The sequence below is a fragment of the Bos mutus genome, chromosome 18 (genome assembly GCF_027580195.1).
Source record: "Bos mutus isolate GX-2022 chromosome 18, NWIPB_WYAK_1.1, whole genome shotgun sequence".
In the NCBI taxonomy this organism is placed as follows: Eukaryota; Metazoa; Chordata; class Mammalia; order Artiodactyla; family Bovidae; genus Bos; species Bos mutus.
In genome coordinates this window covers 7992657-8018705 of record NC_091634.1, presented here as the reverse complement: position 1 = coordinate 8018705, position 26049 = coordinate 7992657, and the positions used below count along the sequence as shown (strand labels likewise).

Here is a 26049-nt window from a genome sequence, read left to right as displayed (position 1 = left end):
AGCCAGGCTGCAGGTACTCTTGGTTACTTGAGCTTAGTATCCAGTTCCTGCCACCAGGCAGTGGAGCCTCTCTTCCCACGCCGGGGATCACGGTCACCCTCCTGTCCTGCTCTGACCAACAAACCAGGCACAAACGATGGTGTGGGCCTTCAGAGGCCTGTGGCCGCTCTTGTGGCCAGGCCTGTTGTCTGTGATCTCATGCGTGAGGGTGCAGCTGAGCCAGGAGGGGGTTAAGAGGATTAAACAGCTGGAGGCACAGCCAGCGCCAGTGGGACAGAACGGGGAGAGCCCCCATTGGCCCCGGGCAGGCAGCCTGGTTAATTACCGAGCAGAGACCTCCTCGATCTTCTCGAACGCCCGGGCCACAGCCAGATAAGGAACCCTGGGGGAGGAAAAGGACAAACACCCACACTGTACACCCAGCGTGTACACCCACGCTGCCTCCCCGCCAGCTCCCTGTCCCCACACACTTCCCAGTGAAAGATCTGCTGATCCCCAGGTGCTCGCAGGCAATCCTGCCTGACCCCTGCCTGGGGTTCTCTCTCTCCATCCCCTTCAGAGCGCCCAATGGTTTCCCCAAAACACTGAGGGTTGTGGGGGCTGGGGGAGGACTGGCAAATCTCTCATTGAAGCCTCCGGAGACAAGGCCTCCCGCAATGCCAGGGAGCAGAGGACGGGTTCTGGGGAGGGCCACGCCTCACCTCTGGCCCGCCTTCCAGCAGGCATCTTCGATGGGGTGGTAGTTGTTCTTGGCAGGATTATAGCTCGCTGGGTCCACGTGTCTGTGGAGGGAAAGGAGAGGCTGCAGGGTAGATGCCTGGGTCGAGGAGAAGCCATTCCGCCAGCTGGCATCTACTGAGCATGTCCTAAGTGCCAGGTACTATTCCAGGCACAAGGGCATGGAAATGAATGAAAGTGAGTTTGCTCACCTGGAACACATGTTCCGGTGTGAGAGTCGGGGGTGAAAAACAAACGAGACCAAAAAGCAGAAGAGAATAAATCATTTTCAGTATTAAAACATTTTTAAGACAAAAACCAGGTAGAGGAAGAAATCAGAAAGGCAGATGCTGCTTCAGAGGACAGTTGGGGAAGGCCAGAGAAGACATCCGGTCAGAATGTATGAGGGTCAGCAGAGTGGGGGCCAGGGATAAGAGCATCCCAGAGGGGAGCTGCAGGTGCAAAGGCCCTGAGGCAGAGACACGCCTGGCACGTTGGAGGAACAGAAAAGGGGTCAGTGTGGCTGAAGTGGAGCAGTGTGATCTGAATATCGTTCAGTTTAGTCGCTCAGTTGTGCCTGACTCTGCGATCTCATGGACTGTAGCCCGCCAGGCTCCTCTGTCCATGGGGTTTCCCAGGCATGAATACTGGAGTGGGTTGCCGTTTCCTCCTCCAGGGGATCTTCCCGACCCAGGGATTGAACCCACCTCTCCTGTACTGGCAGATGAATTCTTTACCACTGAGCCACCTGGGAAGCCATGTTGTTCAGAGTCCACTCCGAGAGGCAAGGACCCCTGTGGGTCAGACCTGCCCTCACTCTGGCTGGAACAGCAGGAGGAAGGTGCAGTCCCTGGGTGCCCCAAGGAGCCAGGCACCGTGCGAAGGGCACTCCATCTGCTAGCAAATCAGTCCTGCAGGCAGGGACTCACCTGCCTCCCGAGTCACATAAGGAAACTGGGCAGAGTGGTTACGTAGCTCACCCGAGGCCACACAGCTAGTAAGCGGTGCAGTTCTCGGACTGTGTTCTAACCCTCTACATCATACGTTCCTCGGGAAATGCCTCACACCCATCCCGTTAGAGCCACCACAATCCAGATTCTGCAGTCACACTCCTTTGGGTTAAAATCGCTGCTCCATCAGTGACCAGCTGTGTCCTGGTGAGGAAGCAATTTCCCTCTGAACCAACCATATGATGGAGCTACCTGGAGTCCGTGCCCTGACACGCCCTGAGGTTAAGGGAGAAATTAGGGGAAGAGTTCCCACTCCTTGGTGCGCTTTGTGGGGAGCATTTTTACAACACTGACTCCCCAGCCTCAGACCTATGTCTCTGCCAAACGTGGGGTGAGGGAGGAGACTGCTGACTGTTTACAGCTCTTCAGCTGATCCTGTGCACAGACAGGGATGAGGATGGCTGAGCCGGACAGAGCACGAGCAGTGAGTTGTATGGTCTCAGTATTTGATAAGGGATCGCTGCCTGGTACTTCCTACTATAAGGAGAAACGGCAGAGCTGAGGGGTAAGAAATTCTGCAGCCACGCTGCCTGGCTCAAATCCCAACTCTGCCACACTCCTCATCTGTGGTCTAATCAAGGCAATCAAAATTAATAATAATAATAGCAGCTACTACTTGCTGAGTGTGGGCATGGCCAGACACTAGTCTGCAAACCTCAGGAGGAAACTGGCCCAGAAAGGCTAAGTCGCTTGGCCAAGGTCACACCAGCTGACAAAGGTGGAGCTGGGATTTCCAAGCACTCCAGAGCACTGTCCTGCCTCCATGCCTCACTTTTCCCACCTGTGAAATGGGAGTCCCAACAGAGTCGATGCACAGGGTTGCTGTGAGGCTTCAATGCATCAGGATATGGAGGGCACAGCGTCTGGTGCCGAGCACACCATTTACAGTGGATAAAAGGGTGTGCTTTCTACCATTAACAAGTCCTCATATTAAAGGTGAGGAAATTGGAGGTACTGACAGTTTGTCTGTCTCCTGGAGGCGGCCATCAGTGATCAGGTTGGGAAGAGTGTAAAAAAAAACGATCACAGTATCCCAAGAAGTAAAAATCAGGACACAGAACTTCATGTCAGACACCAAGTTGGCGAGAGAAACTTACAAGTAATATAAGCATGGGCACGAGCCCAGGGCGCAGGGCAGGGGTGCAGAGAAGAGGCCCAGCGTAGAAGCCAGGGCAACTCGGCCTCCAGGCCTGGCTTTACCCCCACCCTCCCTGCGTGTCCCAGGGAAGATGGCCTAGCTGCTGGGCTACTGGTTTCAATGCCTGGGAAATGGCTAAACACCAGCTGCCTACTGCACAGGCCCACTGCAGAGAGGAAGTAAAAAGGCACAAAAGAAACCTTTAGGACGTGACTTGACACAGAGGAGGCGCAAGAAAAGGAGCTGACCTTTCCTACAGCGCAGTCACGTGCTGAAATGGGGCCATTTAATCTCACTAATAAGGTTGCGACTGGGGTACAAACTTGTCATTAAGAATCCCAAATTTTTTATTAGACTAATTAAACCTGAATCACAAAATTCTAACGCTGAAAGGCTGTTTGGTGATTACTGGTCTCCTTTTTGGAGGCCCACCTCCAATCAGATCAGTGAGGCCTGGGACTCACTGGCTTACTTTGTTTCGTCTGCTATTCTCTTGATGGATCCTGACTCACCCCTTGGTCTCGTCCTTTCTCAGAGCACCAGGTCCTTCTTCTTTCGCTTCTTTTTTGACAGCTGGCTTCCGGGGGGCTGGGGAATGAAGCAGGGAAACAGTGGACCCTTTCTCCTTCTCACAGCCCCCACCTCCCAAGTACTCTCCAGGTGGCATCGCTCCGTGCTTGGGGCAGGAACACGGCAGGAGGGGCAAGTTAGGCCTTCTCACCCATGGGAAGGCTGAGCTCCTTGGAGAAAGACCCACCTGCCTCTTCCCTGCGCAGCCCCGCAAGGTGAAGAGGAGACACTCACAGAAGAAACTGCTGAGGGTCTTTGGAGTTTTGGGGGGCGGTTGAGCCTGGCCATCCTCCTGTGGTTCCTGCTTCACCGTCACCCCAGGCTCTGATACGCTTTCTGTCGGGGACTCTGCTGAAAGTGAGAGAGCTCAGATGGTGATGCAAACTTTAAACAAATGTATTTCTTGGCCACGAGGCATGTGTGACCTAGTTCCCTGACCAAGGATGGGACCCGGGCCCCCTGCACTGGGAACACAGAGTCCCAGCCACTGGACCCCCAGGGAAGTCCCCAGTGCCTATGATTTCTGAAAGATAACTCGTTGGAGGATGACTGGCTCTTTTTTCCTCACATGTGTGGAGGAAAAATAACAATAAAAATAACAGTAGTAACAAAACCTAAAGTTTCCCCTAGAATTTGCTTTTAGACAAGACATTGGAGAATCTTATTGAAGTCTTATCTAAGCCTTATTTACATTAACTGTCCTCCAAAGACATGGGACCCCCCCCCCCCCGCCAAACCAGAGAGAGGGGCCCCAGGGAGAAAGAGGGTCAGACACTCACTGGAGGTCTTCCGGGGCTCAGGGGGCGTCATGGGCTGGTCCCCGCCTTCCACTTCCTCCTTGTCGCCCCCTTCAGGCTCTGGGAGGCTTTCTGTTGGTGTCTCCGCTTCCGATGACATAAAAAGGCAGATGGCAAGAAGTGGCACTGGGAACCCCTCCCCAAGGGCATTTGCATTCCCAAGACACTCCGCCCCGTTTCATCTTTGCTGCTCTGACCGCACACGTGTGAAGTGACGGGAGGGTGAGGGTGGGTCAGCCCTGGGCCACGCGGGGACCTTGAGGGACACCAACCCCAACACTTGCTTGTGTAGCTGAAAAGCGGGGAGGGCTAGACTTTTCTTATAAACCATTATTTTTGAATTACTCACAATGAAATAGAACTGGAAAGGTTTCAAAATGCCAATGATAACTTGTTAAAGTTTTTTTAAGCTGACTGAAAAATTTAAAAAAAAACCCACCTCCAGGGTAATAATAATAACTGCATCAATTGACTTGGGAATAATCTGCCTTAGTAGGGAGAAGTCATCCCCTGCCCTGGCCCCCAAAACCCCTGGACACAGATAAGGGCTAAAACTTCATGATTTACAGTAAAATTTGTTACTAAAAATTGCCAACCAGAAATCAGATCTCCACCAAATTCAGACCTTCCCTGGGAAGGACAAACCCAATAAAGACCTCTTATTGAAACAAATGACGGTGACAAAGCCTGATTATTATAATCATGTAAAGGCCCCAAATGATCTGTGGATCAGATGTTTGTAGCTGTATTTCCCAGGTAAGATATTTTACATTTTCACAGGCTGGACGCTGTGTGACCTACTAGCTCACAGCATTTTGCTTGTCATTATTATTATTAGATCACATACTTGGTAATTCATGACGTCAGCTTTCTGCAAAGCTGGGTACTCATGGGTGGTGTGATGAAAACCAAGTATTACATGAAAATCAGCATGAACAGAAAACAAGGGCAGCAGTTTTCAACTGGACTCCAAGGTCCGAGCAATTGTGTGGTGCCCAGGAGACATCCTATTAGAAACTAACTGTGATTATTTAAGAATTAATTTTTTTTCCTTTCAATGCTATGTATATTACTTTCTCAAATGCCCAAGCTGCTAGAACATAAATAGTTGTTTGGACATAACTCGACAAGCTGAAGAGCAAAGGCCTTGGGCAATGCGCAGTTAGTTACTAAGACACTACGGGTCCTGAAGTTTCTACTTCTTTGCTTTTTGGCAAAACTTACAATAAAAACAAATCATTTAGAGGAAAATATCTTCCATACGAGAAATAAAAAGAGAGAATAAACTGTATTTGAATTAAGATGGCCAAACTAAGGTACTCCAGAATGTGTTCATGACAAAATTCCCTGGGCGGCGGGGTGGGATTCTGATGGAAACGTGCGGATTCCTGGTCAAAGTGTCAAATCAAGTGGGGTCCCCACACCCTGTCCTCCTAGGCAGGCCCCCACCTTTCCAGACCCCCCACACACAAACACAGAGTGAGCCTCTCCCCCGCTTCCTCCCTCCCGACCAGGGTCTCACCTTCTTCCTCCTTCTTCTTCTTAGTTTCTGGGTCCTTGTCCTCGCCCTGCTCTTTCAGGACATCTTGAAATGTCCGTTTGGGAAGCTGCTTCCGGGCTGGAAAGACAAAGGGCTCAGGGTGGCCTCCTTGCTGGCCCACCGGACCCACCACAGTGGGCTCAGACCCCCGTGGTGATGGCCCCTGGGACGGCTCTGGGGCCCTGCCACTGCCCGGGTGCGGGGCCCATCCTTCAGGCTTCTGCTTCCTGGCTGTGTGGCCGCGGCAGGCAGGTCCCTTCATCTTGGGAGCCAGCACCCGCCCCCCTCTCTGCTTCACCTCTCGCCACACGCTATCCTCAAGCCCTCGCTGCCCCCCACATCACACCTTATCCTCAGAGACTCCGAGGGGTGTGGGGTTCCCGCACCTGCTGCGCTGTTCCCACCCCGAGGCCTTCACACGCGCTCTGCTTGGCAGCAACACTTCCCTGTCCCCCTTTCTCAACAGGGCCGACCCCGACCAGGACCCTGATCCAAGACTCAGGCCAGACAGCCGCTCCTCTGGGCCCTGCCTCAATCCGCAGCCACCCCTGTGCCTGCATGTCATTCCTTATAGCAGCACCGTCAGTGGAAATGTACAGTGAGCCACGTGTGTCTTCTGAAACTTTCTAGTGGCTACACTGAGGAAAGCAAAAAGAACCAGGTGAATCTAAGTTTGGATAATCTTGTTTACTTGACCCAACATAACCAAAATATGATGATTCCAACATGTTTTGAATATTTAAAATCAGTATCATTCTTTTTCCTATGCTGCTGCTGCTGCTGCTAAGTCGCTTCAGTCGTGTCCAACTCTGTGCGACCCCATAGACAGCAGCCCACCAGGCTCCCCTGTCCCTGGGATTCTCCAGGCAAGAACACTGGAGTGGCTTGCCATTTTCTTCTCCAATGCATGAAAGTGAAGAGTGAAAGTGAAGTCACTCAGTCGTGTCCGACTCTTAGCGACCCCATGGACTGCAGCCAGCAGGCTCCTCCGTCCATGGGATTTTCCAGGCAAGACTACTGGAGTGGGGTGCCATCGCCTTTCCTATGCTAGGTCTTCAAAATCTGATGCACTTACAAGCACATCTCAACTGGGCACTGAATTTTCATCAGAAATACTTGATGTGTTTAGATTTCATACAATCTACCAGTGAGAAAGCCCAGAGAAGGAAACCATTTGCCCGAGGTCACACAGCCAGGGGCTGGTGGAGCCGTGCTCTTAACCACAATGCTAAGACCAGCGCTGGCAGGAGGGTGGCTCAACGGTGGAGAGATCCACACATGGACAAAGACAGGTAGCTGAAACAGCGTGGCCCAGGGGTCCTTACCCGTGCGACGCTTCGGGATCCCTGATGGGGATGCAACTGCTGGGGAGGGTTTGGAGCGGGAAGGGCTGCTCTCAGGCAGTGTGACAGGACTGGGAGGCGAGGCCTGTGGAGAGTCTGAAGCAGGCTTCTGGAAAGGAAGAGAAAGAGCAACTCCTGAGTTGGGGGAGAAGGAGGGAGCACCCAGCTGCTTCAGTTTCCAAACACTTGAGAGAACACAGCAACTCAGCCCCAGCTCTGGCCTCTTCCCTGGGCCATCACCCCACTCTCCTGTGTAGTTTCATGGTCCCAGACTGGCCCTATTATGGACCACAGTAACAATTCTTTTTTTTTTTTTTCCCTAAAGTGACAAGATCTTTGATTTTTAGCTAAGCATAATATGGCCCAACCAAAAAGTGGTGGCTCAGATGGTAAAGAATTTGCCTGCGATACAGGAGACCTTCCCTGGGTTGGGAAGATCCCCTGGAGGAGGGCATGGCAACCCACTCCAGTATTCTTGTCTGGAGAATCCCCACGGACAGAGGAGCCTGGTGAGCTACTGTCCATAGGGTCGCAAAGAGCCAGACACGACTGAGCGACTAAGCACAGCACAGCACATAATATGGCCCAACCAAAAACTTCCCAGATGCCCTTGCAGCTAGGTGTAGTCAGGAGCCTAAGGACTACACTTCCCAGACTCCCTTGCAGCTAGGTCAGAAGCCTCAGGTCTACACGATGCAATGTAAGGGCAACTGGTTCAAATGACATTCACCTAAATGCAAGGGGAGTGCCCTGCTCTTCCCACTGGCTGAATGTGGGCATTCGCTTGGACAACTTCATCTAGGGATGGTGAGCAACAATACAGAAGCACCCTGGGGCAGAGCGAGCCGAGGAAAAGACAGAGATGACAAGAGGCGGCTCACGGGGGGCCTTGGAGGCTCCATCAGGACTGTCTTTGTCCTGAGCTGGCAACCCTAGGGCGGGGGTGGGGGTGGGGGAAGGGTTGGAGATGGAAGAGGGGTGCGCAGTGGGGGAGACAGGATGTCGCTTCACCATTGACAGACTGAGAAGTGCTGCACTTCGGATGTGATCTTCAGAGCAGCCAACAGGCAAGAAATGACTTAAATGAGGGGAGCAAGTGAGCCGCTGCACTTGGGGAAGATGGAAAGCCTTCGATTCCACGGGTTCTGAGCCTTTCCTACAGCAGGCATTCTCTCCCATCACTGTGTAAATCAACTTACGGCACCTTCACGGCCACCCCTGACAGGGGAGGCTACCCGGAGCTGCCCGAGCCACCTGAGGCTGCCTGCCAAGACATCACGAGGGCAAGGAACCACGCCCAGGCCCCAGGGCGGAGGCGGAGTGAGGCGCACAGAAACCAGGCCCAACCACTGAACTCCTCTGCCCCCTGGGGCATCAGCTCCAGAATTCTCCTGAGTAGCTGCTGCACTCAGCTCCAAGGCCAATGGGAATGACGCTTCTGGTAAACGGGGGCAGGCTACTGGGGCCCCACCTGGCTTCTGGGGGTGGTGGGGGCTTCCTCTTCCTCCTCCTCGCCCTCGCTGCCCAGGACCCGGGTCGCCTTCCTCCCTGGCCTCTTCACTGGAGAGTCACCCTCAGACACCACTCGATTCCGCTCCTTCAGCGCCACCCTGGAAAGTGAAAAAATGGAGGTTTTTCCAGCAGGCAGAGTGCGGACGCTGCCCCCAGACTCTCCAGCAATTTCATTATGTTTCATTCCCTTCCTTGCCTTTCAAGCATGCAACAAACATCTTCCAGAAGCCTCCTTGGCATGTATATATTTTTTAAGCTATGTTGGGTCTTTGTTACTTTTCTCTACTTGTGGTGCATGGGCTTCTCATTGCAGTGGCTTCTCTTGTCACAGAGCATGGGACCTAGGGTACTCAAACTCAGTAGTTATGGCTTCCAGCCTTTACAGTGCTCAGGCTCAGTAATTATGGCACAGGGGCTCAGTTGCTCTGCAGCATGTGGGATCTCTCTGAACCAGGGATCGAACCCATGTCTCCTGCATTGGCAGGCAGATTCTTTACTACTGAGCCGCCAGGGAAGCCTTCAACATATACTCTGAAACACCCATCCCCCTCGTCCCACTTCTCTGGAGGGCTCCTGTGTGCCCACCTGGTGGTGGGCGACGCTGGAGGAACAAACGAAGTCCCTACGAAGGATAGACAATGGCCTTCAACATTTCTTTGGAGACTTTCTTTCAGTCAGTCATGTAAGACCCTGATCCCCTAGGGAGGGACTACACTTCCCAGCAACATAAAACAAAAGGGGTGGCTCTCAAGTCAGAAGTGTTGATAAATCATGACCTGATCTTTATCACTGACTGAGCATCTTTTATGAATCAGGCCCTGTTCTGTAAGTTGTTAGGGTGTTGACACATCAAGTCCACACTGAAAGCCTGATACAGATCATGATACCCTGTTACCCATAAGGAAACTAGGCACAGGATCCCAGGGTCCCAAACTGGGAAGGTGAGCTAAATCTACCTTGAATGGTCCGGGGACAAGGTCTTCCCAAGAACTTATGACAAGGATGGTGGGGAGAGAACACTGTTCTCCTCAGATGCAGCCAGTGGCAGGGTCCCTGCCTTGTGGAGGAAGTCTGCTCCAGAATGAAGTCAAGACACTGGGCCAGAGTCCTGAAGACAACTCTGAGGTCCTGGATCCAGCTATACCAGAAGCTGACACTACCTTTAGCCTTTCAGTTTACCAGGATCAAAAATTTCCCCATGGAGGCCTGCGACATTCTGAGCCGAGTTTGTTAACACTTGCAGCCAACAGAGTCCTGACTGATGAACAGATTCACCACCTCCCAGCCCCAGAACGTACTTCGGAGGGGACTCCGTTTCTCTGATGCTCTTGGATGTCTCCTTCTCCGGCTTCTTCGCTTTGCCCTCTTTTTCTTGGGCTGGAAAAATGACCTGGAGGAGCAGAAGAGGGGGAAAAGAAGTGAATGATAACAGTATCAGTAACCCCTCTAACACATGCCACATCCCTCAGCTTCCGATGCCCGTCCCCATTTCTGGCACACAGCAAAAGACTTTGAACAATCCCCTTGGATGGATGAGGAAACTGAGGCTTGGACAGAGGAGGCAGCACTATGTGCTTTTCTGCCTCAGCTCACCTCTCACGTGAGAGCCAGGACGCATCCCAGTTTCCCTCCTGCAAGTATTAACTGCACACTTACTGTGTGGCAGGCCCTGTCCTGGGAACCCAGGGGCACAGGAGCGGCCCCGACACATCAAATCCCTGCCCTCAAGGGGCTGACGCTCCAGGAGCAGGCAGACATTAAGCAATGTGTTCACTGCTTAGTTGTGTCTGGCTCTTTGCAACCCCATGGACTGCGGCCCACCAGGCTCCTTTGTCCATGGGATTCTCCAGGCAAGAATACTGGAGTGGGTTGTCATGCCCTCCTCCAGGGGATCTTCCCAACCCAGGGTCTGGGTCTCTTGCATTGCAGGCAGATTCTTTACTGTTTGAGCCACCAGGGAAACCAATAGCTAATATGAAATGTTTGGAAGCGTTATCTGCTCTAGAAAAGGTCAAGTAATGGGCTCTCCCTTCCACCCAGGCATTACCGGCCCTTTAGGCTGGATCACACTTTGTTGTGGGGGGCTATCTGGGGCACTGTAGGATGTTAACAGCCTGCCCCACCTTTACCCACCAGATGCTAAGGGAAGCCCCCTCTCCCTCCAAGTGGTGACAACCAAGAATGTCTGATGTTCCCTGCTGGAGGGGGTCGGGGGAAGTTGGCAACTGCCCCAGATTGAGAACCACGGGGCTAGGGTCTCTGAACCTTGCAGCCACTAAAATTCTCAGTTACTACACCACCTGGTTTTCCAGTGCCCCTCCCCACTCTCCATACTGCTCAACTCCTGGAAATTCCTATGTAAAGACTAACCCGAGTTCTTCTAAGATAAGGGCAGAGGTAGACAGAGGAGCAGAGAATTTGGAGAACACAAGCTGCTGGTGGGTGGGGCGGGGGTCCTTACATGATACTTCGCTGCATGATGGTATCAGAATTCTCTCCCCACTCCTCCTCTCCGCTGGTCACCAGTTTCTGAAAAGAACATCCAAAAATACTTGATGAGGATACTCATTTTTGTGCAGAGATCAAAACACAAAACACACTGATTATGTGGAGATCGGAACACATACACCTCTGATAAGAGAGGGGAAACTCACAAATTGAGGTTTGGGGAAATCACCCTGAAATCTACATCATTTGGCTTGAACTTCAGGCTGACAGACCTGACATATGGGCTGTCAAACATAATATGCAGCTGCTTTAACCAACTAAAGAACAGAATGCATTTACCAGAAATAAAAAAAGTCTACTCTGAAGACACGGCTAAAAGCCTTCCTTCCTACGAGCCCAGACTAGGAGCTCTTCAAAGACAAGGTTCCTTTCCCAGGTGCCCAGGCCATAATGACTGTGTGTACATGCTAATCTTTTTCTTCTTTTTGAAACCTTGAAAAAATGTGTCCCTGGTCGCATTTGATATACATTCTTTGCTCTGTTGTTTGGTCACTAAGATGTGTCTGACTCTTTTGCAACCCCATGGACTGCAGCCCGCCAGGTTCCTCTGTCCATGGGATTTCCCAGGCAAGAATACTGGAGTGGGTTGCCATTTCCTTCTCCAGGGGATCTTCCTAGCTCAGGGATCAACCAGCGTCTCCTGCACTGCGGGTAGTTTCTTTAACATGAAGCCACCAGGGAGGCCCACTCTTTGTTCTAACAAGATATAAATCTGCTGAAAACCATGCTTCACTGGAGCAGTTCCTCAGAACTGAAAGGCTTTCTCCTGGGCTAGAATCCTCAATTTGGCTCAAATAAAACTCTTCTTCCCTTCCTATAATATTATTTCTATTCCAACTTCAAATGTTCCCCTGCTGCTGCTAAGTCGCTTCAGTCGTGTCCGACTCTGTGCGACCCCATAGATGGCAGCCCACCAAGCTACCCTGTCCCTTGGATTCTCCAGGCAAGAACACTGGAGTGAGTTGCCATTTCCTTCTCCAATGAGTGAAAGTGAAAAGTGAAAGTGAAGTCGCTCAGTCGTGTCCGACTCCTAGCGACCCCATGGACTGCAGCCTACCAGGCTCCTCCGTCCAGGAGATTTTCCAGGGAAGAGTACTGGAGTGGGGTGCCATTGCCTTCTCTGCAAATGTTACCCAGTCCTTCCCTAAGTCTCCAAACCAGTCAGTGCTCCCTCTTTTCAATGTCCTTCCCCATCATGTCCTCCCTTCCTTCCTTAACTCTGGCAGACTCCAGTACACTTTTCATCCCTCTCTGGGCCCTGCCTCCTGCCCTCTCTCTCACCGGGCAAAACCCCAAAGCTGTTGATTGAAGCCAACTTTCCACCCACCCTGTTCCTGCAACCGCAGAGTAGAGCGGGACTGGTCACCAGGAGTCCTTCGGGTTGCGGTCCAAGCCTCTCCATTTCCCCAGACTGTTCAATTCTCCAGCTCTCTCAGGCAAACCGACTCCACCCTCCGCCGCCGAGAAAACGCAAGCAAATGCGAGAAAGGCAATTTCCCACCGCCTTATCTACCTCCTGCTGCACCTGCGCACCACTCCGAATCCCAGCTGTAGGTACTTCGACCACCCAGCTGTACTCTCATCTGAGATCAGACCCTTGACCTGCGCACCAGATCTCATGCCCTCTGACCTCCTCAAACCCTATGCTCCAGTAAGCCCCTCCTTTCTTTCCTCTAGATCAACTTTTCTCTACTAGACCATGCCTATCGATTTACAAATCAGCTGTAATTTGTCCCATCTTAAAAATCAAACAAAATCCCTTCTCTTGAGCCTACATGTTCCAGCAGCTATCGCTCCATCTCTCCTCCCCTTTTCAGAGACGTCATACAAAGAACTGGAGAAGGCAATGGCACCCGACCCCAGTACTCTTGTCTGGAAAATCCCATGAACAGAGGAGCCTGGAAGGCTGCAGTCCATGGGGTCGCTGAGGGTGGGACACGACTGAGCGACTTCACTTTCACTTTTCACTTTCACGCATTGGAGAAGGAAATGGCAACCCACTCCACTGTTCTTGCCTGGAGAATCCCAGGGACGGCGGAGCCTAGTGGGCTGCCATCTATGGGGTCGCACAGAGTCGGACACGACTGAAGTGACTTAGCAGCAGCATACAAAGAACTGTCCCATGGCATCATCTCCCATCTCTCTCTCCTCCCATCCCTGCTTGAACCTTCAAGTTTCTCCACATCCCTCAGCTGGCCCTTCTCATCAAGGTGATAGAAGAACTCTGGGTTGCTAATTCCGGAAATCACCTCCTGTTCCTCATCTTGGCCCATCAGCAGGATTAGAATCATCTGACTCCTTGCTCCATTGAAATTTTTTTTTTTTTAATTCTTTCTTCATACCACACACACCCTCACCTTGGTGTCCATAAATATTAAAGAAAAAAAAAATTCAAGGACTCATATAGCTAGTTTTCTATGCTGATATCTCTATCTGGATATTTAACCAACATCTCAGACCCAATCAGACCAGCTCAAGATCCTTGTCTCTTCCCTCCCCAAGCTCTTCTAGCCCTCCCTCCACCATCCTGGGCAATAATAAGCGCAGTGCTTTGTGTGCTAAATCGTTTCAGAGTTTTTGCGACCCTATGGACCGTAGGGATTTTCCTGGCAAGAATACTGGAGTGGGTTGCTATGCTCTCCAACAGGGCATCAATCTTCCAGACCCAGGGATCCAAGTTGTGTCTTTCAAGTCCCCTGTATTGGCAGGCAGGTTCTTTACCACTAGCGCCACCTGAGAAGCCCACAATAAGCCCAGACCTTTCAGCTCTCCTCCCCTGGACCCCACACCTTCACGTCTCTTCCCTTGACTCCGCCCCCTCATCAGGCATACACAAGGCCAGACCGCTCCCTGTTCAGAAGGTTCTCGACCTTTCAAAAGGCCTTTGCTTTAGGCCTAGATCTTACCACTGACTTGCCCCGCCCCACCTCCATCTCCCTGGGCTCTCCCCTTAGTAGACCCTTTTCCTTCAACCTTTCCCCGGCCCCGCCCACTATTAAACGTCCCCCCTAGACCCACCCCCTTCCAGGTGGGCCTGCCTCTCCGGCCCTTCCAACTTCCGGATGACCCCGCCCACCTAGAGCCGTTCCCCGCCCCCCTCATCCCTATATAACCACGCCCCTTTCAGGTAGTCCCGTCCCTCCAGGCCTCTCTTCAGATCCTGTCCAGTGCAGTTTTCGGTCTTCGTCTACCTTCTACCTGATCCTGAACCTCTGACGGACGCCGTCCCGCCCCCTCCAGCGGCCCGTAGCCCGCGCACTCCCCTCCGCGGCGCGCTCCTGGCCGTATCAGCCTGCCCCCATGTCCTCTCCTTTGCAGCCGACCTATTCGGCGAAAGCTGGAGCCCCGAGTTGCCGACATGCGCTCTGTTGAACATCCCTGAAGCCCCGCAAGGCTGGTGCCACTTGCCTCGCGCCAGGCCCGCGCGCCGCTGTCCTGAGAGTCTCTCCTGGAGCGACCCCGCAGTCCCAATTTCGCGCCACCGACTTCGCGCGCAGACTTCGGCGGGCGGGGGCGGGGCCGAGTCGAGGGGAGGGGCCGGGCGACGTCCGAGCCGCCGTCGCGAGGAGGACGCTGGGAGTTGTAGTCTCCCGGTCGTGAGACTCCCTGGAAAGGGGATGAAGTGGGGCGAGCCCTCCCGCAGAGCACGCTGGGAAACAGCCCCGAGCCACTGTTGCTCTGGATTGAGGAGTGACCAGCGGGAAAACGGAGATCTGGTGGGAGCCACCGCGCGAGGCACGGCGGGAAGAGAGGCGGGAGGCCGCGCGGGGCATCCCGGGAGCAAGGGCCGGGCCGGGCCGCGGCGCGGGGCATTGTGGGAGGTGGACGCCGCTCCGGGGCGGGTAGGTGAGTGGGGAGGGGCGGGAAGGGTGCACATCTGGGGGAGGGGAGAGGCACAGCTGGGTGGGACAGCCGGGATGGGAGGTGCCGCGGCTGGCAGGGCTGGGAGGGGTTGTGGAGCCTGGAGCCGGCTGGGAGTGGCTCCAAGAGTGGGGGAGTCGCAGCTGGACGTGGGGGAGCATCTGGGGCGATGCAGCCCGTCTGACGACGACGGGCCACGTCTAGGGCGAGGACGCCAATCTGGGGGAGGATGATAGCTGGACGTGGGAGGAGGGGGCCACAGCTGGGCCTCGCGGTGCATCTGGGCAGATGGGGACCGCAGATGAATACTGGTGACACTTTAGAGAATTGGCCATAAGTGAATGGGGCACACACCTGTACGTGAAGGGGCCGTACTCGATGTGGGGAGGACGTCTGGATACGAGAGCATCTCTTGGAAGTAGGGGCACAGCTGCATGTGGCAACCCCTGGGGGCCCCATCTGGGAGAGAGGCAACAGCCGCCTAGTATCTGAAACACATCTGGGGAGGAGAAAGCCACAGGTACATGAAGAATAAGACTGGGGATGAGCGATCCATTACTGGAGATGCGGAGCACATCCGGTAATCGAGCTTCTTTAGAAGGGCCGCGAGGCGGGGAGGTCGCAGCTGGATGTGGGTTACAGCCCTCGTATAGGCGCATGAAAAAGGGCGTTCTAGATGACCGGAGGCTCTAGAGGTTACTGCCAAGTGCAGAAGGCACATCCGGAAGGGGAGGGAATCCTACCTGGAAGCTGGGAACACATTCGGGAAGGGGTCCACGACTGAGTTTTAAGAGTCATATTTTGGGAGAGGGACCGTAATTGTACTAGGGATCACGTGTGTCTATGGAGGAGACCAGAACTGGAGTTAAAAGATCAGCCTGGCAGGTTCCAACTGTCCCAGGAATATAGCTGGGCGTGGGAGGAGGCCAAAGATGGGCTGGAGGTTAACGGGTACACCCCGCTCCCCGCCCCCGCCCCCTGCCCCACCTGGAGAGAGGCGTCAGTTCTGAAGAGGCAGGCGGAGACTGGAGCAAGCGGGAGACCTCCTCGGGAGAGGACGGATCTGATATCCAGGTGTCCTCCCCACCCCTTCCACCCAGGCGCCCCAGGATGGAGCCTCCACCAGGCACAGCGGCGGGGCAGGAGGAGCAGGAGCTGCGGGAGAGGGCCTTCTTCTCGTGGGCCGAGTTCAGTCGCTTCTTCGACGCGTGGTGCCAGCAGCGACTGGCACTCTTCTTCGTCAAGAGCTCCATGCACCTGGCGCGCTGCCGCTGGGCCAGCGCGCCCCCGCTCTACACGCTCATCGACGTGCTCAAGTACAGCTACGTGCGGCTGGTGTGCAAGGACGTGCGCGCGCCCAGCCGGCCCGCCGTGGGGTGCGTGAGCCGGGCTGGGGGCTGGCGAGGGGTGGTGTGCGTCCCGGGGGAGGGGAAAGCAGCGAGCCCGCACCCGGGAGACCGGGAGGGCAGAGATGTCAACTGAAACCGCTAAACCTTGAAGAGAGACTAAAGGGTCAAGGCTCAGACTAAAACTGAGACAGAGGCAGTTTGCTGGAGGGATGGAGAGCCACTTGCAAAGTGCGGCCTCCACTTAGAGATTTTCTAAGAGACCCGTGGAGAGGCACAGAGCGAGACAGACACACACACACCCAAGAGACATTAAAAAAGAAAATTCCAAAAACATGGAGACATGGCGCCAAAAACACCAGCCAGCCAGAAAAACAGGTGAGAGCCCAGATTTAGGACACCTATATGAAGAGGCTAGCTGCAGAGAAAGCCATAGGACAAAAATAGATCCCCCCCCCAAAAAAAAAAAATCATTGCATTCAGTAAATCCAAGGCCAGGTCCCCTGCCAGAAGCTAGGGATATTTCACTTGGGGGGAGTTGGGGTGGGGGTTAGCAAGACAGACAAATTCCCAGCCCTTCTGCTTCCAGAAGGGACAGAAGAGTAACATGATATGAACAAGCTCACAGATAACAGTTCCCTCTAACTGTAATGCTTCAGAGGGCTTGAGGAATCCAGGAGGGCTAGGAGACACAACCAAGTGGCCAGGGGTATTTTAACTTACCCTAGTTTTAAACCCTGCACATTCTCCTTACAATGTTGGGTTTCCAGCCTCCCTTGCAACTCGGGAGGAGGCTGAGACATTGTTCCCGTGTGGCAGGCAGCCACCCCAATCAGAGGGGGCTTTGGCACTCAGGTTTGCCACAGACCCCACCACTCTCTGCCACCTCCTCCTCTGCCACTTCCTTTGTCTGTCTGGCCCTTGTCCGTGTATGAGTTGGAGACCCTTGGTTGGGGAGTCAGGGACAGAGGGGTTCGCTGAAGAACACAGGCTCTGCCTATGCTGCTTGAGACTGGCTCCACCACTTCCTGGGTGCGTCTCTTTGGGCGGCGAACTTCACACCTCCAAGCCTCAGTTTTCTCATCTATGGAAAGGGCTGTTGTAAGGTTACTGTGAGCAGGAAGGCGGCTTTCCAGTGCCTGGAACACGGGGCAGCTCAATACATAAGAACTGTTACAGGAGTCACATGCACAGAGAAGGAAGCTGGCAGCCTGGGGCCCACCACAGCTCTACTGCTCATCAGCCCATGACGCTGAGCTCGTGACATCCCCTTTCTGGGCCTCAGTTACCTCCCTGGGAAGATGGGAGAAGTAATATATTAATGGGCTTCCCAGTTGGCTCAGTGGTAAAGAATCCACCTGCAATGCAAGAGATACAGGAGACGCTGGTTCAATCCCTGGGTCAGGAAGATCCCCTGGAGGAGAGCAGGGCAACCCACTCCAGTATTCTTGCCTGGAGAATCCCATGGGCAGAGGACCCTGGAGGGCTAGAGTCCATAGGGTCACAAAGAATCGAAGATGAGTGGAGCAACTTGGCACGCATACACACACGATAGTATTGATCAGTAGGTTTTGTGAGGATTCAATGAGTGGATAGATTGAGATCATTCAAAAGGGGGCCTAGGTGATTGCTTAGTAACTACAGTTCTCATTCAGAGCTCATTAAGCATTTATTGTGAGGATTACAATTCTCAGTAGCTTACTCACTGCTTATTCTAGAAACAGACTTGGAGAGCTAGAAGTAGAACAGTATCAAACACTCATTATCACCCAGGTACCTAGAACATGAGAGCTTGTGGGGAGCTCAGGCCCAATCTGGAATCTCTCCTTGTTTTTGCTTTTTCTCCTTGTTAACAGAACCCAATTCAAAACAACAGACACTTACTGAGCCCCTACCGTATTCATGCTGTTCATAGGGTGTGTGGAACCCAGAGAGCTGATGTCTGCCCTTGAGCAGCTCAGGAATCTAATGGAGGAGACAAAGGCCACCACCCCTCAAAGATGGCCCAAAGTAATGAAAAAGACGGGCTTCCCTAGTGCCTCAGTGGTGAAAAATCCGCCTGCCAATGCCGAGGCACAGGTTCCATCCCTGGGTCAGGAAGATCCCCTGGGGAAGGAAATGGAAACCCACTCTAGTATTCTTGCCTGAGAATCCCATGGACAGAGGAGCCTGGCGGGCTACAGTCCACGGGATCGCAAAAGAGTTGGACACGACTTAGCGACCAGACAAAATGCCACAACAACAACAAAAAAAAAAAGAGAGAAAGATGGAGGAGGATAAAAGAGGAATGATCAGCTGTACCAAGTTCCCAGGGTAGATCTGGAAGGCTGCCTGGAAGAGGTGACCGTAGGTGGTATTTTCTCTATGTTTGTGTTATGTATGTATGTGACTTAACAAACACATGGCACATACTACATGCAGGCACTGTCCCTCTACACATTTCAGAGGGACCCAGGGGGCAGGAGGGATGGGAGGGAGTGACAGGCCAGCAAGGGGGTGAGGACCATGCCTTGGGCTGGGCCTGGTGACTGGGTGGACAGTGGGATGGTCCCGGGATGCAGAGCCTGGGACTGGAGGTGATTGATGAACTGGTGGCTGAGGACGTGGGGGCCCATCACTTCTGAGCCCCTGTATTCCCTGCTCAGGCAGGGCCTCTCCAGTGTCACAGTCCAGGGACCAAGGACAGAGTCGGGAATGAGTTCATGAGAAAGGCCAGGAGACATGGCTGGAACGGTGTCAGGCCTAGACCCGCAGGGCTGAGTCCAAGAGCTGGGACTTCATCCTGGTGCTCCCCGGGGCTGTGAGCAGGGTCAGCTCTGGGGGTAGGAAGATCCTCTGGGGCCTGACAGGGAATGGACTAGAGGCGGGAAACCAGAGGCCAGAGAGGCGGCTGGGGCTGAGGGTTCAGGGAGCACACAAATGGGCCATCTTTCTAGCCCATCCTTTCCTGGAGGTTGCACAGTAACCCCCAAATCGCCACTGGTGTATGTATCTCCCCCACTTTTCCCAGCTGTCACAGCACTCCCCTCTTTAGAAGAGAACTCCCAACCTTTCCCAACACACACCAGCCTTTGAAAGCACAAACATCTTGAGAACCTGAAAGATCCAGAAGAATCCTGTGAGTGGAGTGCAGAACACAGCGGTGGTACTTTTTTTTGACAGCAAGACTTGCAGGATCTTAGTTCCCCAACCAGGGGTGGAGCCTGCACCCTGGACAGCAAAAGTGCAGAGTCCTCACCACTGGACCACCAGGGAAGTCCTAGGAAGGTACTTTTAGAAGAAAAAAAGAGGTTTGAAAACAGCAGCTACTTTTTAATTAACTGTTTATTAGATGTCAGCCCCCTTTCTCACCATGTATTTTAATCATCTCACTGAATCCTCTCAACAACCCTGCAAGGTCAGTATTATTATTAGCCCCTATTTCCAGATGAGAAAACTGAGGCACAGAGAGGTTAAAAGACTTTCCCAAAATAACACAGCTGCTAAGAGGGAAAACCAGAATTTAGACCCACACAATTTGACCACAAAACCCAGGCTTTTAATTACCATCCTATCTCCCTCTCATCTTTATTTCAAACATGGATCATTTTAATGTGAGAGTTCAATGTGCTAACACCCTAAGGATATGCTGGTCCTAGGTACCATGCATTTGTTCGTTTCATCAAGAGGTTTGTATTGAGCATCTACTATATGCAGGGTGTATGTGTCTTAGGTGCTGTGATTTCAGTGGGGAGCATTCATTGCAGATGTGCATCAATCAAATCATCACGCCAGTATTGTGATGGAATCTGCCCAGGGATGGTCAGGGAGGGCTTCCTGGAGGAGGTGGTGCTGGCTCTGAGTTGTGAAGGATAAGTAAGAGTTATCTAGATGAAAAGAAGGGAGAAGGATGTTACATGAAAAGGGAAAGAACTTATGGTAGGTTGGTTGCAATTGAAATAGGGGGAAAAATGAATGGTTTGGAGAGTTTAGAAGGTGTGATAGGCAGGACTTGGTGGTGGGTGATTTTGGTGGGATGAGTAATAAGTGGTGTACCTGGGGTTCAGACAGTGGCATATAGTCATTCACTCATATATTTACTGAGCACCTCCCAGGGGCTGGAGCTGTTCTAGGTGTTGAAGATCCAGCAGTAGACAAAACAGACTAAAATTCCTGCCCATGTGGAGCTGACAGTGAGAGGGGCTTGTGGTATTGTTCCCCCAGTTAGATGGAGAGAAGTGGCATGTGGAGACTGCCATAGACCATTGTGTGACATCCTGGGACCCCAGAGAGGGCACGTGCCATCCTCTGGTACGTCCATTCTTCTGGATGCATGGCTTCCCCTGGAGTTGGGGCTTGTTCTAGAGGCTGAAACACCCAGGCCCAAAGAGGTCAGACCAGAGAGAAAGCCCATGAATTTTTCTACATAAATGTATGGGGTAGAACCCCATGAACTTGTCATTTGGTTAGATCAGAAATGGCTGCATGTTGGAAATTCTCTTGAGCTTCATCGGATACCATCGTGGCAGCTCTACTGTGCTGTGCTTAGTCACTCAGTCGTGTCTGACTCTTTGCGACCCCATGGACTGTAGCCCACCAGACTCCTCTGTCCATGGGGATTCTCCAGGCAAGAATACTGGAATGGGTTGCGATGCCCTCCTCCAGAGGATCTTCGCAACCCAGGGATCAAACCCAGGTCTCCCACATTGCAGATAGATTCTTCACCATCTGAGCCACCAGGGAAGCCCCTCAGAGCGGCTTCACATTTTTCTTCTATTTAGAATGATTTGTACACTGAAGATTTTTCTAAATTTGCATTCTTTCTGTTACTTTAAGCAAAAAGTCTCAAATGCTTTTTGTGGATTTTTAAAATCTGTTAAACTCCTGGGTTTTACTTTGTGCATAGAGGGAAAAAAAGAATTGTCTCTGATTTAACAGAGACAATTCCAAGTATTTAGACTGAAGGTTTCTCAGGTGGATCCTGAGAAGGATCACCCTCCTCAAGGACTGTTTAGAAAGAATGTGGGAGCCTTTAGGGGCTGGGGTGTGCTACTGGCATTTACCACCCGGAAGCCTTCTTAACTCTACCAGACCCCAGATGGTCTATGTTAGAAGGGTTGGCAGACTAGGAGCCCTGGGGCCAAGTGCAACCTGCAGCTCATCATTGTAAATAAAGTTTTATTGACACACAGACACACCCATTCAGTTACATATCATCCATGGCTGTGTCTATGGTATAGCAACAGGACCTGTAAGTTTGCTGACCCCTGCTCTATAAATGTGAAATCTACCAAAAAATGCCAATCTCACCTCCCCATGGAGAAACACAGTCCCCCTTTCGGACAACAGATGTCAATTTAAACATTATCAGAGAAATATATACTCTGATGTTTTTCTTTTTGTACTCTGGTTTTCTTTTCCCGAACCCCACTCCAGTACTCTTGCCTGGAAAATCCCATGGATGGAGGAGCCTGGTGGGCTGCAGTCCATGGGGTCGCTAAGAGTCAGGCACGACTGAGCGACTTCACTTTCACTTTTCACTTTCATGCATTGGAGAAGGAAATGGCAACCCACTCCAGTGTTCTTGCCTGGAGAGTCCCAGGGACCGGGGAGCCTGGTGGGCTGCCGTCTATGGGGTCGCACAGAGTCGGACACGACTGAAGCAACTTAGCAGCAGCATTCTCTTTTTCACCGTGCTGGATGTCATTCCCTAAGTTGATGCCAGGTGGTGGGCCATGCCCTGCAGTTTGAAAACTACTGTCTGAGACAGGCTTTTGCTCACGCACATAGAGATGTATAAGGGCATGTTAGCTCACGTGCTGTCTGTAAGGGAGAACTGGAGACAACCTAACAGTTGGCATAGTTGTGGAGTGGAATATTAGGCAGCAAACAATGAAACAGAAAGTCTTGGAGAGCTAACGAGTGAAAAAGCAAGCTACAAAAGGTTATATAGAGTGTGATGCTTGTATTAGTTTCTAGTTGCTGCTGCAACAAATTACCACAAACATCGTGGCTTACCACACACATCATACAGATGTGTGATCTTACGCTGCTGAAGGTCAGAAGTCCAACACGGGTCTCAGTGGGCTAAATCAAGTTGTCTGCAGGGTTGTGCTTCTTCGGGAGGCTGCAGGGGAGAATCTGTTTCGTTGCCTTTTCCAGCTTCTAGAAACCACCCCCATTCCTTGGTTTGCAGCCTCTTCCTCCATTTTCAAAGCCAACAGCATAGCATCTTTCAATCTGTCTCTGACTTTGATGCTCCTCTTTCCTTTTTCCCCTTATTTAAGGACCCTTGTGATTCCACTGGGCCCGTCTGGATAACCCAGTATCATCTCCTCACCTCAAATCCGAATTTAATCATATTTGCAAAAGTCTGTTTGCCCTGTACAATAACATTTGCATGGCTCCTTCAACTAAGATGTGACTACCTTTGTGTGTACGCGTGCGTGCAAAGTTGCTTCAGTCGTGTCTGACTCTTTGTGACCACAGCCCCCCAGGCTCCTCTGTCCATGGGATTTCCCAGGCAAGAATACTGGAGTGGGTTGCCATTTCCTTCTCCAGGGGATCTTCCCGACCCAGGGATCAAACCCATGTGTCCTGCATTGCAGGCAGATTCTTTACCACTGAGCCAACAGGGAAGCCCATTTTATATATAGAAGTGTGTATATTTTAATCCCAAACTTCTAATTTATCCCACCCCTTCCCTCTTTGGTAGCCATAAGTTTGTTTTATATGTCTTTGAGTCTGTTTTGTAAGTTTATTTGTGTCATTTTTTTCAGTTCCATGTATAAGCAGTATCGTATATTTGTCTTTGACTTAAAATCACTTGGTAAGGTAGTCTCTAAGTACATTCGTATTGCTGCAAATGGCATTATTTCATTTTTATGGTTGAGTAATATTCTACCATATCTGTGTCTACATCTGTATATAATACAGATATCTCACCGTAAGGCTTTGTGTTCCTTTGATACCTCATCAGTTTGAGCACCTTTTCATGTATACAAAGTTTTGAAACCTTGTAACATCATTTTCATTGCTTATGAATTCATAAAAACACATGTGGGAATGCTCAGTACCCCCTTTTGGGAGTGGCTACCTCTGGGGGCAGAAGGAGGGAGGGGATTTAGTTGGGACAGAGTTCACAGAAGGCCTCGGCTTGCAATGTTGTTATTGCTAAGTCAGAAGCAGATACAGGAGTATATGAAACATTTTATTTCTTCAAATTGATTAAGGTAAGTATGATAAACCATGCATTCACTTTTAATAGAGCTGGGGGTGGTGGATACAGAATTCTAGCACACATACAGCCCTCCCCCATGTTCCAGACACTGTTTTCCAGGACTTTCCAGGTAGCAACTCTTTTAATCCTCACAACAACCCTATGAGAAACGTATGATGATTGTCACCTCCTTTTTAAGAGGAAACTGAGGCCCGGAGACCTGAAGCAACCTGCCCAAGGTCACACAGCCAGCATATTCTTAAGGCCCTCTACTCTTCTCTGTGCTCAAAACAATTCTTTTTAAAACAATTTTACTGAGAGTTGATTAACAATGTTGTGTCAGTTTCGGGTGTGCAGCAAAGCGATTCAGTTAAGACATATATTCTTTTTAGATTCGTTTCCATTGTGGGTTATGACAGGGTATTGAGTATAGGTCCCTGCACATACAGTAGGTCCTTGTTGGTTATCTAGTTTCTATATTGTAGTGTGTTTATTTTATTTTAGTAGTGTGTATGTTTTAATCCGGAACTCATAATGAATGGATCCCTCCCCCACCTTGAAACAATTCTTAATGTTAAAACCTAAGAATAAAGGAGAGAGAGAGAAGGCAGAAGAGGGCGAGCAGTGGGGTGATGTGACTGGCGGCCGTGATCCTTCCTTCCGCAGGCCTCCCCAGCCTGGCTGCCCGGCCTTCATCATCGTCAAGCTGAGTCCGCTGCGGGACCGCCTCGTGGTGACGGAGTGCCAGCTGACCCACTCGCACCCGGCCTGCCCGCTCGAGTTTGCCTACTACTTCCGCCCGGGCCACCTGCTGGCCAACGCCTGCCTACCTGTGCGCACCACCAACAAGATCTCCAAGCAGTTCGTGGCCCCGGCCGACGTGCGCCGCCTGCTCTCCTACTGCAAGGGCCGCGACCACGGCGTTCTGGACGCCCTGCACGTGCTCGAAGGGCTCTTCCGCACCGACCCAGAGGCCAAGGTGGGGTCTCGCGAGAGGCAGGCGGGGAGCAGGGGTACGGGGGAGAGCCACGCCCAAGTCTCGCGGGTCTTTCATTTCATCCATTCATCCATCCTCCCATTCATCATTCTCGCCTTTCATTCATTCCTTTCCACATTCATTCAGCACTTATGGAGGCATGGGATGGGGGTGAGAGGCGGCCGCCAGCAAGACACACACAGTCCCTCAGAGAACTCATCCTCTAGGGCCGCGCCCTGCAGTAGAACTTTCTGCCGGGATGGGAATGCCTTATGATCCCACGCCGCCCACTATGTTAGCCCCACAACCACATGTGGTTGTTGCGTGCTTGTCATGTGGCCAGTCGGACTGAGGAACCCAATTTTTAAATATTACTTCGTTTTCACGAATTGAAATTTAAATAGCCACCTGTGGTGATTGGCTACTGCTACCGTGCAGTGGTCGCGGGAGAAACCACAGATAGGCATGTCCAAATGTGGTATCAGGTCAATAGAGTTGGGGCTAGGTAGAAAAGTATCCAGAGTGATGGACGGTGCTATTAAATTTTTTTTTTTAACTGAACTACACAAATAGAAAATGCAAAAATGGTAAGTATGGAATTTGATGAGTATTCACAAAGTAAAAACACCCCGGTCAACCAGATCACATCTTAGTAGGGAGGGTACGCCATGATATAATGAGATGAATGGGGGTTGGAGGGGTAGGGGAAGAATCCTAAAGGAGAATAGGGCAAGAGTGTGGACAGGGCCCGTTGTAAGGGTGCTATTTTAATGTGAGTGGTCAGGGAAGGCCTCTATGAGGACATGATGGTGAAGCTGAGGGGACAGACTGGAGGGAGGGAACCCCCGCCCCCCAATCATTTTGTCTTTGAAAGGAAATGGATTCCAGGCAGAGGGAAGAGTCATTGTAGAGGCTCTGAGGCTGGGGGGAGATCCGGGTGCTAGAAGAATGGCGAGAATACTGCTCCTCTGTGAGGAATCTTTCTGCTGGTTTGATCTGACTTCAGAGCCAGGGAGGATTTAAAGGGAAAGAAGGAAGGAAGGGAGGGAAGAAGAGAAGGAGGGAGGAGAGAAAATTGGTTTCTCCTTTCTCCTTCTGGCTGTGCTTTCATGCATGGAAAAGGTCCCGACTCAGGATAAAGATGAGGTGTGAACCTGTTACCAGCTCCAAGCTCACTCTGCTTGCTGCACGAGAGGCCAATAAATCCAAGGGCCGAGGTGTTGAAGGAAGGAATATGACTTTATGCAGAAAGCCAGCTGACCCAGAAGATGGCAGACTAACGTCTCAAAATAACTATCTTCTTGTTGCCAGGAGGAAGCCAGTTCTGACTCCATGTTGGAAACTGTTTCTTTGACTTGCTTTTATTATTATAATCATACTCAAGGGCTTGCCTGGGAGGACCCTGCCCCTCTGCTTGACTGTAAACTAAAGTTCCTTTGTTCATCTCCTGGAGAGATAGTTTGTGCTTGCCCCCCTGTGAATAGAAGAGAGTAACACACCCCTTCTGAAGGTTGGACATTCCCTTGGAGATGT

The 26049-nt window shown here is 51.7% G+C and overlaps 2 protein-coding genes across 5 annotated transcripts in view; one reads left to right on the top strand and one right to left on the bottom strand.

The window, feature by feature from the left end:
- The window catches only part of LIG1 (DNA ligase 1), a 27602-nt gene extending 12630 nt beyond the window's left edge, over positions 1-14972 (bottom strand). Inside the window, 12 exon segments of the mRNA XM_070387413.1 lie at positions 326-382; positions 702-782; positions 3378-3453; positions 3670-3786; positions 4215-4319; positions 5755-5850; positions 7098-7224; positions 8587-8725; positions 9926-9999; positions 10002-10017; positions 11089-11156; positions 14544-14972. Of these exon segments, the coding sequence (XP_070243514.1) occupies positions 326-382; positions 702-782; positions 3378-3453; positions 3670-3786; positions 4215-4319; positions 5755-5850; positions 7098-7224; positions 8587-8725; positions 9926-9999; positions 10002-10017; positions 11089-11156; positions 14544-14948 (1361 nt within the window). The 5' untranslated portion in view covers positions 14949-14972.
- The window catches only part of ZSWIM9 (zinc finger SWIM-type containing 9), a 24105-nt gene continuing 12807 nt past the window's right edge, over positions 14752-26049 (top strand). The window contains exons 1-3 of one of the 4 annotated variants that reach the window (XM_070387417.1): positions 14752-14851; positions 16097-16372; positions 24207-24519. In XM_070387417.1, the coding sequence (XP_070243518.1) occupies positions 16107-16372; positions 24207-24519 (579 nt within the window). In that variant the 5' untranslated portion in view covers positions 14752-14851; positions 16097-16106. Of the gene's footprint in view, positions 14982-16096; positions 16373-16405; positions 16721-24206; positions 24520-26049 lie in introns of those variants that run through there. The other 3 variants (XM_070387414.1, XM_070387415.1, XM_070387418.1) reach the window with 3 other exon arrangements.